The 19,268-nt window shown below is 44.4% G+C and overlaps 1 protein-coding gene across 1 annotated transcript in view; it reads left to right on the top strand.

Moving 5' to 3' along the window:
• The window catches only part of TLL2 (tolloid like 2), a gene marked incomplete at both ends in the record, with an annotated part of 137,630 nt that overhangs the window by 15,872 nt on the left and 102,490 nt on the right, over positions 1-19,268 (top strand). Inside the window, one exon of the mRNA XM_079708879.1 lies at positions 15,758-15,868. Coding sequence (XP_079565005.1) covers positions 15,758-15,868 — 111 coding nt within the window. The remainder of the gene's footprint in view (positions 1-15,757; positions 15,869-19,268) is intronic.

Here is a 19,268-nt window from a genome sequence, read left to right as displayed (position 1 = left end):
AGAGAAAACATCACCAATTGAGTGGGATGGGCATGTGAGATGAAATATATTTGGAGGTGTAAAACTTACCTGGCCTTGCAAATATGGCCTACCTGCTCATGCTAGTCTGGTAGAGAATCTTTTTTTCTGGGGAATTAGCTGAGCAGGTATTTCTTAAGCCAAGTGGGTCCTGCTTGGAAAGCCAAGCTGTAGCATGGCTCTGAAATGCATTGGTGCAACCTTATTGTACTGCAGATGAAGAGGCGAGACAGGAGGTGATGTCTGCCTTGAGCAAGGTGGCCTCTTGGCTCCTCTGTAAAGTAGGATGATCCCCACCAAGGTAGAAGGCAGGACTAGGTGTTCTCTTGAGATGGAATCAGCTTTCAGAGACCAGTTGCTCTAGGGTACCCAACTGTGTGTGGTGCTCTCCTAGGTACTGATTGACCTTAAAAAAAATTTTTTTAATTGAATTTTTTTTCAATTTTTCAATTTAATTTTTCAGTACTTCAATTAAAAAAATTTTAATTGAAGTATAGTTGATTTACAATATTGTATTATTTTCAGCACAGTGATTCAGGTTTTTTTGCAGATTATATTCATTATTGGTTATTACAAGATAATGGGTATAATTCCCTGTGCTATACAGTATATCCTTGTTGCCTATCTATTTTATATATAGTAGCTTGTATCTTTTAATCCCATACCCCTAATTTGTCCCTCCCCCTTCCTCTTCCCTTTGGTAACCACAAGTTTGTTTTCTATATCTGTAAGTCTGTTTGTGTTTTGTACATACATTCGTTTGTACTATTTTTTAGATTTCACATATTAAGTGATATCATATAGTATTTGTCTTTCTCTGTCTGACTTATTTCACTAAGCATAATATTCTCTAGGTCTATCCACATTGCTGCTAGTACAGTGTTTCATTCTTTTTTATGGCTGAGTAATATTATATATATATACACATATATATACATATATATATATATGAATATCTTAATCCAGTCATCTGTTGATAGGGACTTGGGTTGCTTCCATATCTTAGATATTGTAAATAGTGCTGCTACAAACGTTGTGCTGCATGTATCTTTTTGAATTAGTGTTTTCATTTCCACCAGAAATGGAATTGCTGGGTCATATGGTAGCTCTATTTTTGGTTTTTTAAGGAACCTCCATACTGTTTTCCATAGCGGCTGCACCAATTTACATTCCCACCAACAGTATACAAGGGTTCCCTTTTCTCCATATCTTCTCAAACATTTGTTATTTGTAGACTTTTTGATGATAGCCATTCTGACCTGTGTGAGGTAATACCTCATTGTGATTTTGATGTGCATTTCTCTAATAATTAGTCATACTGAGCATCTTTTCAGGATTGACTTTTAACATGGAAAGTCCTATGGACTTTCAGGTCCTGCTACTTTTCTGGTGTGCACACTCAGACCCCTGAGTTCAGACTTTAAGTGGATTTGAATAGAAAACTCCTAGCTGGAACAAATGGCCAATGGGTTATGGACATTGCCAGCATGGTTTAGGGCATAGATGGCAAGTAGGTCTCAATTCATCTGCCATTTCTATCCATTTGTGCTGGCCCTCTGTAGACTGTGTTGAGATGGATTTGGAGGCTGTGTCCAGGTTCGGTGGACAGGAAGGCTGTGATCAATGAAGGATATTTGCTCTGGGACAGAGGGGCTAAGAGGGGTACATGTTTGTCTCATATTTGCCATCACTGGTTTCGAGTCAGCAGATGTGGCTTCTAGATGTGATACTTTGAGCAAGTCAATTAACCTTCCTGGACCTTAGTTTCCTTACATGGAAAGCAAGGACATGGCTTAGGTGACGTTTAAACTCTCTCCATCTTAGAAATGCCATGATTCAAACTAGTTTGGGTTTTTTTTTTAAGTCTTCAATGTAGAACTTGCAAAAAGTCTGTTTGATCCAATTAAACTATTTCCAGCTCCCCACCCCTCTCTGCCATATGCTTGAGTAACTAAGCCCTCCATGTCTGTGAAGGCCATTTCCCCAGGCTGGAGCAGCAGAAGACCCTGGAGATGGAGGTCTCCCATACTAAACAGATTCTCCTCTTTAATCTCAATCAAAAGATCCAGGAGGCATGATTCACATCTTGCCCTGTTTCCTCTCCCCTGTCCTCCTCAGGCCTGCACCTCTCGTCTCCTGCTCTGCAAACACGCCTGAATGCAGAGTCCTGAAATTTAGGTTCATGGTTTCAAAGTTCATGGTCCTGAGAATAAACAAAAAAACTATTGTGGCTGCATAGAGCTGTGGACCCCATTAACACTGCCCCATGAATATTTATAGCGTGGAACTACAAAAGAACATAGAGGCCATATTGTATTTCCTAGAACTTTCTTTCCATGGGGTCCTTTCTCTGTGGGTCACTTTAATGTAAGCTTTGCTTATTTAGTTGCACACTTTAAGCCGATTAACTTTTCACTAAAAAAAAAACCCTCCCTGTTTGTTTGTACATACACTCCCTTGACAAAGATTCACAGAAAACTGCTTTAAACCTGTTAAATCCCTCTGCTGGAAACTTGAAGTGAACTAAATGTGTCTCTGGGTAGGATTTCCCTGTAACTCTCCCTGCCTCCGGCCCCTCCCTGTTTCCTAAGAGGAATTCCAATGGTTCGAAGGCTCCAGATTTAGTTCCTCCGGTAATCTCAGCTTCTCTCTAGGTGACTATCTTCTGGAACATTAGCAAGGCCCTTCTTGAGCAGCTTGTTATTGGGATGGACAAATGGCAATCCCTGGGTGGATGCCTTACGCTTCTCTAATAGACATTGTAGAAACCAAACATTAGAGCTAGAGGGACCTTGAGACATCACCTCCATTGGTCTCCAAACTTCAGCGACTGTGAGTCACCTGTGGGGGTGGGTGGGATATGAACTTAACATGCATATTCCTGGGCCCTGTCCCTGGAGAGTCTGATTCTGTAGATGTGAATGGGGCCTGGGATCTGTGTATCAACACTCCTTAGACACTTCTAACAAAGTGGTCTGTGGCCCCGCCTTGAGAACCCCTGAGCTGGTTCAGCTTTCTCAATGTATGGGTGAAAAAAATGACACCAAAGGGAAAAGTGGTCCACCCAGTGTCACATGCAGCATCCAAGTGCCCTCTTCCCAGTGTAGACCATTCCTGTGATTCCATACTGCTTTAACTCTGGCCTTTCGTGTCCCAGGAAGCAGCTCTACTGTGGAACATTTGTGATTAGGCCCATAAGTGGGAAACTAATTGAAAAATAAATCTGCAAGGCCAGGCTGCAGTGTAGAAATGAAAATCAGGGACTGGCCTGGTTGGTGGAGGTGAGGTGAGATGAGGCCAGGTTAGTACCTGCTGGAGGTCACCCATGCAGGATAAATCCAGGACTCTGTTGGTTTTGGAGTGAGTCCTGGGGTAGGGCAGGACCTGTGGCTGGGATGGACTGGAAGGCTGCAGGGGGTGAGGCGGGGAGTTATCCTCCAGCCGTGGCAGCCCTTCCTGGGCCTCCAGCGCTCTGGGTGCCAGGAAACAGTCTTGGGGAAGGTGTGGCTGGTAACAGAAGGTGACAGTAGAGTTGAAGGGGTCTCCCTCTGACTGGCTGGGCTTCTGCCTGGCTCACAGACTTCCCAGCTCTGTAGGCCCCAAGCCAGGGGCCACTTAAAATCCCCGGAATCCCCCCTCGAGACTCTCTGGATCTCAGGGGGCATTGGGGCGAGGGTTGTGAAGGACCCTCTGGCCAACCCCTCCTGTCCTCTGTCCCCTCCAGTCACCCCCACTGGACTGTCTGGTCTTGGATAGGCCAGCAGCTCATCTGGGAACAGAGCTCTTACTGCTGACCATGAGATCAGGCCCCACCTTGAATCCCAGTTCTAGAAATGGGGTCCTCTGTGAGGCAGTGAACTGGGCTCCAAGTTTAGAGCCAAGAGGTCTGCCCTCAAGCCCCTCCCCCTTCTCACAGTTGTAAGTTAACAGGCTGGTGGTGAACTTCCCTGAGCCTGGCTTTCCCCCATGAAATGGGGCTGATGTCTTTGCCTTGCCTTCCCCTAGGACTTTGGTGAGAAGCACTCATTCACTCACTGGCTCATTTACGAAAACGGAAGGTCCCAGAACTGAAGGTCCTTGCCAGTCCCTGAGCAGGGTGCTGGGGTGGGATGGGGTGGGGAAGACTGTGTGTGTGGAGGGGATACAAACTGTGAAGTGCTGCACCCGAGTGAGGGACTCCTTGTGCCCAGCTCCACCTTGGGTGCTTTAATAACCCTGGAATTTTGTTCCCTGTGTCTGAGACTTCCTTTTGCCCCTGCCCAGCCTCTCGGTTCCTGCAGCCTCACCTCCTGCCACACGATCGTTGACGGTCCACGTGACTGGGTCCCCACTTCAGCCAGGGCCCCTCACCAGGTCCCTTCTGCTCCTGCCTGACCGTGCCTCACCGTTTCTCCCCTTAGGGCCTTTGCGCATGCTGTCTCTTTGGCCAGCATGCCCTTTTTCTTGTTATCCACTTGCCAGACTTCTGCTCACATGTCACCTTCCTACTCAAGTGTCACCCCCTCTGCAAGGCCTTCTCTGATCCCACCCCCAAGGCTGAGTTAGTCCCTCTTCCTATCCACGCTTCCATCCCTGCCTGAGCAGCAGGGGTTACTTCAAGGCAAAGACGCATGGCAGTTGGAAGTTAGAATTGAGAGGTGGCCTAGAGCAAGTTGCCTAATCTCTCTGAGCCTACTTTCCTCATCAGAAAAAAGAGCATAATGATGCTTATTGCACAGAGTTGCTGTCTTGAGGGTTAGAAGAATGTGGAGAGCCTAGCATGTGGCTGGTGCTCAAGAAGTATCAGTCCCTTCCTTTTCAGTGCCTTGGTCCTGAGAGAAGAATTAAAACACCAGATTTGGAAGAAACTGAGAGAGCTGTTTCAAGATAAAGGGGGATGTGTTGGAAGGGCGTGAGCTCCCTGTCAATGGATGGGTGTGAGAAGAGGCCACTCAGGCATCACATGGTGGGTTGGACCCAATGACCAGTAGGGCCCCTTCTAGTCCTAGGAAGATTGCTGAGCATTGCAGCAGTCTCTAAAAGGTGTTCCTTAGGATGGAAGATTCAGTGAAAAGAAATTCCAGGGCAACCACATTGGCAAATGCTGCATTCTTTTTCTCTTGGAGAGTTGTGATGTTTGTTAGGATTGTAAAGGCTCTGAAAAGTACTGCAGTAAAGAAAAGCAGTTCACTGCTGGGGGCCCGGGTTTGATCCCTGGTCAGGGAACTAAGATCCCACAAGCTGTGCCAAGTGGCCCAAAAAAATGAATCTATCTATGAAACAGAAACAGAATCAGGGACATAGAGAATAGACTGGTGGTTGCCAAGGGGGAGGGGAGTGGGAGAGGGTTGGATTGGGAGTTTGGGATGAGCAGATGCAAACTGGTATATATAGAATGGATAAACAACAAGGTCCTACTGTATAGCACAGGGAACTATATTCAATATCCTGTCATAAACCATAATGCAAAAGAATATGAAAAAGAATGTATATATAGCATACTGAGTCACTTTGCTGTACAGCAGTAATTAACACAACATTGTAATTCAACTATACTTCAATAAAAATAAATTTTAAAAAAAGCTTTATTGCTTCGCCAGGCAAAGGGGGCCACAGGGGGCTAATGCGCTCAAGATTGTGTGTCCCACCCTGGAGGGGGTAGTGAGGAATCTTATAATGTTCAAGGAGCAGGGCGTGGTCAGCTCGTGGGCATTCTTCTGATGGGTTGATGGTGAGGTAATTGGCAGTCAGCATCATCAACCTCCTGTTTCCAATGGGTCTGGGGTCTGTGTGCTTGTGGACAGCATACAGTTAACTTCTTCCACCTGGTGGGGGGTTTCAGTATCTGCAAAACAGCTCAAAGGACACAAAACAGCTCAGAATAGTATCTGTAGTCCTTGAGGAAGAACTAAAGGTCCTTGACTTCATTTAACGGCTAAAGTATTATTATTTTGTCTTACTTGACTGTTTTCCTTTCTTTCTGCATTTTTTCACTTCTCTGATTAAATTTATTCTTTGACTAAAGTTTTTCTACAGAGAAAAGGTGGGTGGAGGACATGGGTGGAGGTCTGTTCTGGGAAGACCTCATAGGGTCCTGCTCAGTTACAATAGCATTTCTTTTTTTTTTTTGCGGTTCGCGGGCCTCTCACTGTTGCGGCCTCCCCCGTTGCGGAGCACAGGCTCCGGACACGCAGGCCCAGTGGCCATGGCTCACGGGCCCAGCTGCTCCGTGGCATGTGGGATCCTCCAGGACCGGGGCACGAACCCGTGTTCCTTGCATTGGCAGGCAGACTCTCAACCACTGCGCCACCAGGGGAGCCCTACAATAGCATTTCTTATTAACTTCTTAGAATGTGAAACTTTGGGAAAAGTTGGCTTGGTGGAGGAGGGCTGTGATTTGGGAATCAGGGAGGCCTTTTTTGACTTAGAACACCCATGAAACCTCATCTTGCCTACACGACCTTGGCCAATTCCTACCTCCTCTCTGGGCCTTCCTTTGAGGTTAATGTATAGAAGGCATTTATTCTGATCCCTGGGACAGGGTGCTGTTTGCTTCGGCTGTTTGTTTTGGGCAAGATGCTGTGCTGTGAAGACCCCGAGATGGGAGTTGCAGTGATGGGCCTTTCCCTGCAAGGATTATGTCATCTTTTGCAGCCTCGAGAATCAGGCTTATGGAATCAGATGGGGAACATGACATAACTTTAGAAACTGAGAGACTTTACAGATATTTATTGTTATTACAGTAGTGTGCTAGAGCTGGCTGTTACCTGCTTGTGAGAGCCGAGTGTACACATATTCTCCATCTCCATGTTTTGTGATCTTGAAGTCAGCCTCGGTGGGAGTATTTACACCAGGGAAATGAGAAAACGCTACAAATTAAGGCTCTCTCCTCACCCTGGCAATTGTTAAATATCAGCACATCTTTGATTATATATCATTCGAAAGTATTTCTTTAAAATGTCTCCTTTTATATTTTTTAATTTATTATATAATAGCTTTAAAATTTTGAGTACTTTAAAGGTTTCTGTTTTTGATTTCCGAAAAGCAGTTTTCCTATTGTATCTCATAATCTATTCCTGAAATAGTCACTATCCAGAGCTTCATAACAAAATACTACCATCAGGTGACAACTCCTTGAATTGCAGGTTGGAGGTCCAGTGGGGTCAGCCAAGACTGGAGCAGATGGCATTTCCATTGGTGTGCCTTTTACATCTTTCCTATGGCTTATCCATTCAAGGTCTACATTTCTGTGAAGAATTACCCTGCTTGACCTCTTTGTGGCAGCCATGACAGGCATAGAGGGGTGCAGGGGAGCCTGGGACCACGGGGGCGTGGTTGCTGGAGGCAAAGCCCTGGTGCCTTGAGTCAGTGCTTCTCAGACTTCTCTGTGCACACGTCCTGCCTGGGGATCTTGTTAACATGCAGCTTCCGATTCAGCAGCTCTGGGGTGGGCCCTGGGAGTGGGTGTTTCTATCAAGCTTCAAGATGAGGTCAATGCTGCCCGTCTAGATATTACACTTTGAGTAGCCAAGGGTCGGTGGTGGTAGAAGAAGAAAGTTACCCGGGTGATAGGAGTCCTTCCTTTGAGAGTCTTCTCTTAGGAGGCTGACATGTTTTGCCTTTTGGTAACAATTCAGTAGCTCTGTGTTTTGAATGTATAGACTTGGCTCATTAGATCCTAAGTACTGTTCAACCAATATGTCAATTTAATTTTAATTTTTATTTATTTATTTTTTTAGTTAGACTATGGGGTTTTTTTATTAATTAATTTTTATTGGAGTATAGCTGATTTACAGTGTTGTGTTAGTTTCTACTATACAGCAAAGTGAATCAATTATACATATACATATATCCACTCTTTTTTAGATTCTTTTCCTATATAGGCCATTACAGAGTACTGAGTAGAGTTTCCTGTGCTATACAGTAGGTCCTTATTAGTTATCTATTTATATATAGTAGTGTGTATATGTCAATCCCAATCTCCCAGTTTATCCCTCCCTTCCTTACCCCCTGGTAGCCATAACGATTTAATTTAAAATTTTTTATTTATTTGTGATTTATTTTGGTGTATAGTGTGAGGTTCAAAGCCAACTTGATTTTTCCTCAAAGAATTAACCCTTTGTCTCAACGTAATTCATTGATTAGTCCCCCTCTTTCCACAAATTTGTGAGACCTCTTTTGTCATAAATGAATTTTCTTATATAGACTAGGGATTGCTTCCAGACTATCCCATGTTGCAGGGTTGTTGAAGCTTTATAACATATTTTGATGTCAGCCGAGACCAGCCTTCCTTTGGTACTCTTTTTCTTGACTGTTATCACCTAATTATGCAGATGAAGTTTAATATCATTCTGTCAATAATAAAAAAATTATTGAGGTTTTGATTAAAATGTATTAAACCTATACATTAATTTGGAAAGAACATTTCAGAGAAAGACGGAGTATGTCTTTCCTTTCCTGTCACTTTTTATAGCTTTTAGTAGAATTTTACAATGTCAACATAGTACTACTTTTTCTGTCAAGGTTTTTCCCAGATATTTGATGATTTTTGCTGCTATTTTAAACAGAATTTATTATTTTATTTTATTTATATTATATTGCTGTACTTTATATAAAATTTTATTTTATATTATTTACATTGTATACTTATAGCACTTAGCCACATGTGGCAGTTTAAATTTAAATTAATTAAAATAAAATAAAATACTGAGGAGTATCTGCTCAGCTCTAGCATTTCAGCCTGACATGCTGGTCTCTGCTGGTGAAGCCTGTACTCTTGACCCTTTGGCTCTGGCTATAAATCCTCCTCTGTGGCTTTTCACTCTGACCTCAGGGCTCTGCTGGTCCACTGGCCCTCTCGGCACCTCTGCATCCTCCCTAGGCATGTGAGAGCACCCAGAACCCCAGACACCAGGTGCTGGGGGCCAGATTTGGGAGCACCCTGGGCCCACGTCTCTGGACACTCCCCTCTACTCATGCTGTCCCATTGCCCCTGTGTGTGGTGGATGGGCAGCTTCTCTCAGACTTGAGCCTCACTGGGCTATGCCTTGGGGAGTTGTCTAAGAAGAGCCTTATGTGCCCAGGCTCCCTCCCACCACATGTCCCGCTCCTGTCCTCTGACGTGGAGGGCTTCCTCCTACTCCCGCTTCTGTCTGATGGAGACTCCCCTGCGTCATATCCAGCTCCTTCCCTGAAGTAGCTTTCACCCTTCTTCCCTCACTGGGGCCACAGTGGCAGGATGGATGCAGGAAACAAGACTCACTCTGTATTGAAAATTCACCAGTTTAATGTTTTCAGACATTCCCGTCATCTCAAAAGGAAGGAGACATGGTTACTTCCCAGGCAGGTGGCTGGGAGGTAATCTGACCTTACTTTGGGGATTGAACTCACATAAATAGAATTAATTTCTATTAATTTTCATTTCCTTTCATTAATTTGTCAATAAATATTTCCTGAGCATATTCTCAATGCCAGACATTGTTCTGGGCATTACAGGGATACTGTAGCCAAAAAAGTTGGCAAAAATCTTTGCCTACATTAACAGACCTTCTAGTGGTACCCTGGGTCCTGGTTTTATGGTGGCTTCCCAGCCAGGGCAGTTATTCAACCTGATTTTTGTGCATAATACTTTTTTCTAGTCTTGAGAGTGGTCTGGTGACCATCTCCCATGGGGTTAAGAGCTTATGGCCTGTCCTCATTTCCTGACATGGCCTCGGCCTGTTGGACTGAGACACAGTGACCGTCCCTACAGGAGAATGTGCACTTCTTTCTATTTCGGGTGTAAATAACCTTTAAAGAAGGGTCTAGAAGCTCTGCTGGGTCTCAGATTCCATCTTAGGATGGAGAGACTCAGGGCAGAAGACAGTTCTCTGAAGCTTCCTCAAGGCATTCATTCAACAGATATTTCCTGCACCCCGACTGTGCTGAGAATGGACCTATGGGGCAGGCAGACACTGTCCTTGCCTTCATGAAACTGCACAGATAGAAGTTAATTAACTTCGGATGTGATGAGATCACATAGGAGAAGTTGGAGTAGAATGGCTGTTTTCGAGAGTGTGGCCTCATGACTCAGGACGGCTCAGGAGGGGTAGAATATCCTGTGACCCTTCTGGAACAACCCTCCAGGACATTCAGGAGAGACCGGCAAGAACTATCTTGGAAAAAAACAGGAGACAAAGGCTTTCTCTAGCTGAGAGGGGAGGCTGTTTCAGAAATGCACTCTCTCCGTAACTCCATGGATGTAGCCCTCAAAGTCCCTGCAGTGCAGATGGAGTCCATCTCTCAGGATGTGAACCTGGCCGGAGGCTCTGGTTGCAAACAGAGCCCTTCCTGTGTGCTTGGCTCAATAAATGCTTCCTTCCTGCCTTCCTTCCTCAGTCTGCTCTTTATTGTGCCTTTTTCCTGGAAGAGGAGCCATAGAGCCATAGTGGATATTGCGTTGACCCGGAGTTGTGACCTCCGGTTAATCCCAGAGTGACACCACCTGCCTCCAAGCTGACTCCTGATCATTCTTGAGTTCTCCTACGAGGCATTGGTTGAGATCCTTGAAGCAACTATGTTAGGAAGAGCACGTTGTGGTAGGAGTCTGGGGTGGTGACTCCCCACTGTTGCCTCAGGCTTATTTAGAATATCCAAAGCTCCTTTGGTGTTGGGGTTTTCACCCCTGGCTTCCAGTTGTATGTGGACAGATTCTACTCTGCTGGGTTAGACCAGAGCATAATGAGAATTGTCTTGGACTTGAGTCTCGCCTTTGCCAAATTACTTGGTAAGTGATTGTGAACAAATCACTCAGCCTGTCTGCACAACATGCTCATGTCTATGGAATGGGATCAGGGTAGGACTGGAGATGGCATCCTGATTCTGGACCTCTGTTCTGGGGTGCCAGTCACTCTGGTTTGAAGCCTGATGTTGGGGAGAAGGCTCAGAGAAGTCAAGTGATTTGCTGAAGGTCACGCAGCTATTAAATGGCAATAATGGGATTTGAACCCAGGATCCCTCTGGCTCTAAAGCACATGCTTTTAATCAACCTGCCTCCACAGGTGAACAATACAAAAGTTGCAGGCAGGAAGTGCCTTCAGGAAGAATTCCTTGCAAGGGAATCAGCCTGGGGCTACTGCCTTTTGAGGTCAAGAGGACGCCTGAGTGCTGAGCATTGAAGTGCTCGAAAGCAGATGGAGACCAAGGTGGGCTGAGCGAGCCCTGGGGACAGTGCAAGAAGAGTAGAATTCTCTGCAGCCCTCTGACTTAGGAAGCAGTTGCTGAAGAGCAGCCCTATGCTCCCTTCCCCTGACCTCTGTCATGCTCTGGTTTGCAAACTGATGTGTGCAGGGACACCAGAGACTTAGCAAGGGGTGCTTCCATATAAGATTCTATATGATTCTATTATAAGATTCTATTCTATAGATTCTATTAAAACTACTGCAGGATGCCCTGGTCATGGTGATCCTTACCCCACTTTACAGAAGAGAGCCTCACTTGTCACTCATCCTGAATCCCACTGCGTGCATCGGCTGGGGTACAAAAACCTCTGAGCGCTAAAGGGAAAACGAGAACGATTGGTCACAGAGCAGCCTTCTTTGATGATGAGTCAAGGCATCTAGACCTGGCTTTCTCCTGTCTTTTCCTATCTGTATGAACTTCTGTTAAGGGGGATGCTTGGTGCTTAGTGGAATATTTTGAATTCAGAACAACTGAAATAGAGTAAGTTAATGACTGTGATTCTTTTAAGTATAACTGAAATGTTTTCTGGACTTCTAATATTTCAAGATATGTGGATAAAAACCAAGATGAATAATTCCTTGTTTTCCTTCTGATGCAGCATGTGTTATTCAATAAGGTGGTTAAATCTATTTTACCAAATCACATCATGAAACATTTATTACAGTTACAGTCAATCCTCATCTTATAAAATGTTTACTATATTTTTTTACTTCTTATGAACAAGATAAAAAATACATTTAAACTCATGGTGAAAAATCATAAATGTCAGGCTCACAATATACATAAGGATATGTGGTTTTTAAAAATTATTTGGGAATACATGAGCACAAAAGTTTGAGCACTTCCTTGGCTTGTTGGAGTCTTCCCAGGTCCTGTTAATCTACTCCCTTCTCCATCTGCCCTCTTGCTTCTCTTTCTGCTCTCAGAATGTGAGAAGTGTTCCTGATTATCTACCACTGTGAATACCATCATTGACACAGACATTTTTTCTTTGAGGAAGAGATGGCACTGTATTGTGAACTTGTGCTAAGTCTTCAGGAAGGTGGGAGGGGCTCAGGACCGGCAGCTGGAAACCATCTTTGGCAGAGCCAGCTTTGTTACACATTTCAACAAGGTGAAAATAAGTGAACATTTCAAAGATTTAAGCAAATTTGAAGTTGTGCAACCATCACCACAATCCAGTTTTAGAACACTTCTACCACCTGGAAAAGTTCCTTCATGGCCACTTATAGTCAAGTCTCATTCCCACCCCCAGCCATAGGAAGTCACTAGCATTTCTAGCTCTATAAATTTGGCCTTTCAAGACGTTTCATATAAATGGAATCATATAATATATAGTCTTCTGCATCTTGCTTCTTTCACTTAGCATGATGTTTTTGAGATTCATACATGTTGTAGCGTGTGTCAATAGTTTGCTCTTTTTAATTGCTAGGTGGTTTTCCATCATATAGAGAGATCACATTTTGTTTATCCATTCAACAGTTGATAGACGTTTAGGTTGTGTTCAAGTTTGGGGCAATCATTAATAAGCCTGCTATTAACATTTGAGTATATGTCTTTGTGTGGACCTATGTTTTCATTTCTTTTGGGAAGATCTCTAGGAGTGGAATTTCTGGGTCTTGTGATAAGTTTAACTTTTTAGGAAAATGCCAAGTAGCTTTCCCTAGGGAGTATACCATTTTACATCCCTACTAGCAGTGTATGAGGTTTCCCAATTCTCTACACCATAAGCCTGAGTTTTAATCAGTCTTTGTTACTTAAAGGCCTTCTCCGTTTTTGTTTTACTGTTTAGCGATGAGAATAGGTTGGCTCTTCCAACTCCTCAAGTCACTGAATTTCTGGACTCTCTCCATTCCTTTTCATTTCCACTATAAATTGCTCAATTCTTTTTTTTTTTAAATTCAATTTATTTAAACAACAACAGCAGTAAAACAAAAAGAGTTCACCTATTTCTTCCACCTATTTCTCTTCACCTATTTCATATATATATGAAATATCTATATAGATATAGATACACATATTTCACTTAGTATAATGCCCTCAACATTCATCCATGTTGTTGCAAATGGCAAGGTTTTGGGTTTTTTATGGCTGAATAATATGGACACTTTACATTGTTTCCATATCTTGGCTACTGTAAATAATGCTGCAGTGAACATGGGGGTACAGATTTTGCTTCAAATTAGTGTTCTCATTTTCTTTAGATAAGTACTCAGAACTGGAACTGCTGGATCACATGATAGTTCTATTTTTCATTTTTTGAGAAACCGCCATTCTGTTTTCCATAGTGGCCACACCAATTTACATTCCCACCAACAGTGCATAAGGATTTCTTTTTCCTCACAACTTTGCTAACACTTGCTTTTCTAGTCGTTTTGATAACAGCCATTCTAACAGGTATGAGACGATATTTCACTGTGGTTTTGCATTTCCCTGATGATTAATGATGTAGAGCCTCTTTTCATGTACCTATTGGTCATCTGTATATCTTTGGAAAAACGTGTCTTCAGGTCTTCTGCTCATTTTTTAATTGGATTGTTTGTTTTTTGCTATTGAGTTGTATGAGTTCTGTATATATTTTGGATATTAACCCCTTATCAGAATATGGTTTGCAAATAATTTCTGCCATTCAGTAGGTTGCCTTTTCATTTTTGTTGATGGTTTCCTCTCAATGCAGAAGACTTTTAGTTTGATATAGTCTCATTTATTTATTTAAAATTTTATTTTATTTTTATCTAATTTATCTATTTTTGGTTGCATTGGGCCTTTGTTGCTGCGCGCGGGCTTTCTCTAGTTACGGCAAGCAGGGGCTACTCTTCATTGTGGTGTGCGGGCTTCTCATCATGGTGGCTTCTCTTGTTGCAGAGCATGGGCTCTAGGCGCACGGGCTTCAGTAGTTGTGGCACGTGGGCTCAATAGTTGTGGCTCGCGGTCTCTAGAAGGCAGGCTCAGTAGTTGTGGCGCACAGGCTTAGTTGCTCCGTGGCATGGATCTTCCCGGACCAGGGCTCGAACCCATGTCCCCTGCATTGGCAGGTGGACTCTCAACCACTGCACCACCAGGGAAGTCCTCACCTATTTATTTTTGATTTTGCTGCTTTTGCTTTTCTATGTCATGTTCAAAAAAATCATTGTCAAGACTTATGTCAAGGAGCTTACTGCCTATGTTTTCTTCTAGCAGTTTTATGATTTCAGGTCTTATGTCCAAGTCTTTAATCCATTTTGTGTTAATTTTTGTGTATGATATAAGATAGTGGTCCAGTTTCTTTCTTTTGTATGTGGCTCCAATTTGCTCAACATCATTTATTGAAGAGACTGTCCTTTCCCCATTGTATATTTTTGGCTTCTCTGTAGTAAATTAATTGACCATATAAGCATGGGTTTATTTCTGGGCTCTCTATTTGGTTCCATTGATCAATGTATCTGTTTTTATGCCAATACCATACTGTTTTAATTATTACCACTTTGTAATATAGTTTGAAATCAGGGAGCATGATGCCTCCATGCCCAGTTCTTTTTAAAGCCCTTATCTTTCTTGTAGTATCTTGTCAAACACAGCTAATGGTAACCAAGATGTGCTATTGACATTCTGGCTCCCCATCTTTTCACTTAAAGCCATAAGCTCATTTAGTTCATCATCTGCCTTCCAAGTTAATGCAGGCAGTAGTTTTACCAAATACTTGATCACTGTGTAATATTGATTGCCTTCTTCCAGCCTTCAGTAATAGTTTCCTTGATACCCACTACCTGGCCCAAAGACAATGGGTTTTTGTTACCAAGAAACATACCACTTCTGATAGCAATTTCTGTGTTAGTCAGGATAAAGAGGTTGTGCTGCAGTAACAAATAGCCCCAAATCTCAGGTACTTATAAAAATAATGGTTTTTATTTTCCTCATTCATGTTACATATCCGTCCTAATCAGCCATCCCTCTGCTCCATATCATATTTACTCCAGAACTTAGGGTTTTAGAGTCACCCCTATCTAAGCCACTGCTTGTCCTCTGGGAGAGGGAACGAGGACATGGTGAATCATACACTAGCTCTTAAAGCTCCTTCTCACATTTGATTAGCCAGAACAGGTGAAGTGGCCAATCCTGACATCAATGGGGAAGGGAAATAGAATCTTTTCCCAGGGAAGGGAAGCAAATATTGTGAACATTAGTATCATTTATTATATTATGCTTTTTAAAAAAATATCCTGAAAACTCTGAAGAAGGGAGAAACAGCTGTCTTTGTGTGGTGGTTTTGCCACAGCTGCCTACAGTGACAGTAAGACAGGGTGACCTTTCAAAATACCTTACAGACCTAGGCCTTTGATCTTTATTGTGGTTGTCCCCAGCCCTGTGGCTTTGATGCACAGATTTATTATCTTTTGTTCTTTTTCTACCAGTCCTATCCCTTAGGCTCAGGAAGAAATTTGATTGGATGGACTATCTTTTCTAGAGTTTACTACTCAGTTTCCAATACCCTCTGGGCCACTAGTAAATTCATTCCTTGATCTCCAGCTTAAATTGATCCATTTCTGTTTTTTCTTCCCAGCTGTCTTTTGGGGAGACATTGCCTTAGATGAAGAGGACCTAAAGTTATTTCACATCAACCAAACCCGTGACTGGATCAAGCAGTCAGTGGAGGAAACAGGACACAGCACGGGTAAGTACTGCTACTGCGTGCCCTCCACCCCTGCCCTGGAGAGAAGGGTCAGGGACTCCAGCACGGGGTGATGTGGACCACAGGTCAGAGGTATTTGACCTGTCAGTCCAGTGCCCACCTGTCAGTGGAAAACCAGAGGGGTCACCCCTTGTCTGTTGCAGGCTGTGAAGCTGGAGCCTCTAAGTTTGCTTATCCTTCTAAGAAAATCTTCATTAGCCTCTTTATCCAAAGATTCAACCCTGAGCTCAGAGTTCAGAGTTGAACTCAACATATGTTCTCAGGACTCTGGCCTCAGGGTCCAGAACTTCCCAAATGGAGAGCATTCCTGGATGGGCTCCATTTAGGGCATATCTGATGGTGATGCTGATACTGATTAGCAGTGGGAAGATGCTTGCCTGGGGCCGGGGCGGGGTGGTATTGTGCACTTGTTTGGCCTACAAACCAGGTGACAATCCCCTGGGGGCAGGAAACACAGACTGGGTGTCAGACTTTGATTACTCTTCTCCTTTGATTACTTTTCCTCCTTGCCTTCACCTTGGGGTGAATAGTAATGAGACTGGTCTCCTGATTTCTCCTCACCTCCCTGCCCACTGGGCTCAGATGCCTCCCCTCTGTGGAATCTCCATTCTCAGAAGCAGCCCCAGGCACTGAGCTGTGGGAACTGATAGGCTGTGTGCCTGACTGTGGCTTATTATTCGGTGACCAAGGCTCATGTGTGCCTGATGCTACACTGTCTCTGCTACCTGCCACCCCTCCACCCACCCTCCCTTCCTTTCTCTCGAGGATTTTAAAAAATTGTGGTAAGAACACTTAACATGAGATCTACTGTCTTAACAAAATTTTAAGTGTAGAATACAGTACCATCAACTACAAGAATGATGTGATACAGCAGATCTCCAGAACATTCATCTTTTATAACTGAAGTTTATACACCGCCCCCCTTTTTTAGTACCTATCATGGATCTAATGTGGTGCTGGTGAGAGAAAGAGGAATAAGATGTGAGCTCTGACTTCAAGGGGACGTTTCACGCCAGGCAGACAGGGTGGACAAGCTTGCTAACATCTCCAAATTTCAGTTTTCCTATCTGTAAAATGGGGATGAAACCAGCACTCACATCAGCAGGGGTTGGGAGGATCGACTCCAAAAGTAACAGGCTAACCTGGTGCCTAGCACATGGCATGTTCTCAGGCAATGGCAGATGTTATCACTAAGCACCTCAGTCCGGAGGAATGAGACTGAAGTGTTTATAGATAAACTGTAATTCCTCATGACAAGAGCTACAGTGAATCAAGAGCAGTGGGAAGAAGATGGGCCAAGAAAGGCATCATGGGAGTGGGCACTCTTGCCTTGTGTCTTGAAGGATGAGTAGGAGTTCCTTAGGTGACGAATCAAGAAAAGATATTTCAGCAGAGGAGAAACTGTGTGCAGAGGCAGGGAGTATGAGAGGGGCTGTCTTAAGTTGAGGAACAGAGGAAAGGTGTGGGTCACTGGAGGGTGGCTCTTGGGGGGGCTATCGTAGAGAGAAGCACCAGGAGAAGTTGCTGGGGTAGACGATGAAGGTGCCTGTTGGCGGGGTGGGTGGGAATGTGCCCATAGTAGGAGGCAGCTCCCCCGATGCCCGATGCCTGTTGTGCTGATGAGCTGGAGCTTTCCCCTGTGGGTGGCAGGGGTTCTGCCCAAGGTTTCTGAATAGGAGTGTGATGTGCTCATCTTTGGCTTGGGGGAGTCTTGGTGGAGTCCCCTCTCCTGCTGCTCTCCACAGCCCACCAGCTGCCCTGAGGTTGCTGGGTTCCGGGCTGTATGCTTGGGCAGCCTCACCATGCTGCTTGCTGGTGGTGATGATGGGAGAGGGGTTGTCAAGGCAACCCCTTTCCCTCTGCTGATGAACCTGGTGGATTCCAAGTACATCCCCAAAGCCCCCCATCCCTGAGTGTCTTGCAAGGCTCCAAGATTCCACCAGAACTAATTCACCAATTCTTCATTTCAGTATTTCCTGGCACATAAGGCCCTGCGATCTGTATCCACTTGGGAGGGAAGGAGAAGAATATATTGTATTCATGTTTCTGGATGTGGTCCCAATTCATTCACTCACTCACTCACTCACTTATTCATTGAAACCTCTATTGAGTGTTCACTTTGTGCCAGGTCTTGTGCCAGACCCTGAGATGGTATAGACTGAGGTTTCTCTTTTTAAGGACTTACCAGCTAGTGGAGGGAATAGATGCAGAAACCAAAAAGGGTAAAGAGTGAGAGGTGGAGCTGGGGTGTCCCAGGAAGCACAGTGGGAGTGGAGGGCACTAAGAAGACCTGGGACCATTGCTGTGGGGAGAGCCAGAAAGGCCTCCCAGAGGAGGGGTCCTGGGGAGGTGGAGGGGTTTCCCAGGCTGGAGAAGAAGGAGTCAGAGGGTAGAGAAGGACATTCCAGACTGAGGGAGTCGTCCTTCTTGGGGCGGGAACTGGGATGGCAGCCTCCACTAAGGAGGTTACATGCTTCCTTCTTGTCCAGTGGTTGGTTCCCTCTTTCTGGGAGGGGGTGGGGTGGTAGGGCTGTGCCCAGAGTGGGGGGCACCTCCCACCGCTCATGGGGACATGAGCAGCTACAGGAGCTAGGCCAGGCTTCACACAGGATGTAGGAATGAGGCAAGGCAAGAGGGCAAAGGCTGTCAGAAGGCCAGGGGTCCTCATCACCAGTGGTCGGGAGGAGGGAGGAACGATAAGGCATGTTAGAGCTTCTTTTTGGTGTCTGGCTCTATGATTATCACTTCTTCGGATTTGGGGAACCTCGTGGATGTTTTGAAAAGTCCATTTGAATTTTAAATGGGGGTTTGGAATCCAGATTATTTTTCACACCTTTATATACACAACCTTAATTGAGCTCTAACAAAAGGCAGCATCTCTTCATAATTCTGTCACTCCAAGTCATCATACGCTCCCCCCACCACCCCCGCGCCAGATTCTTACCTGGAGGTCTAGAGAAGTTGACCTGATTGTAACTTCTTGTGATTTAATTTTTTAACTTTCCTTTTTGCACTATTACTTTAGTACTTAAAACTAGTGAACCTCACATAGCTCAAACACAGAGTGTGATGTACTTTTACATGTGTTCATGTCCACGTAACCATCCAGACCAAGGGATGGAACATTTCCAGAACCCTGGAGACTCCCTCATGCCTCCTTCCAGCCAGCACCCACCCCCCAGCAGCCACTAGTCTGACGTCTCTCCACACAGATGCATTTTTTTAAAATTTGTATTTATTTTTTGGTCATGTTGGGTCTTCGTTGCTGTGCACAGGCTTTGTCTAGTTGCGAGAGCGAGGGCTTCTCTTGTTGTAGAGCATGGAGTCTAGGCAAACGGGCTTCAGTAATTGCAGCACGCGGGCTCCGTAGCTGTGGCTCGCG

The sequence above is a fragment of the Hyperoodon ampullatus genome (assembly GCF_949752795.1).
Source record: "Hyperoodon ampullatus genome assembly, chromosome: 1".
NCBI lineage: Eukaryota > Metazoa > Chordata > Mammalia > Artiodactyla > Ziphiidae > Hyperoodon > Hyperoodon ampullatus.
The sequence above is the reverse complement of the archived record's forward strand: the minus strand, read 5'-3'. Positions and strand labels throughout refer to the sequence as shown.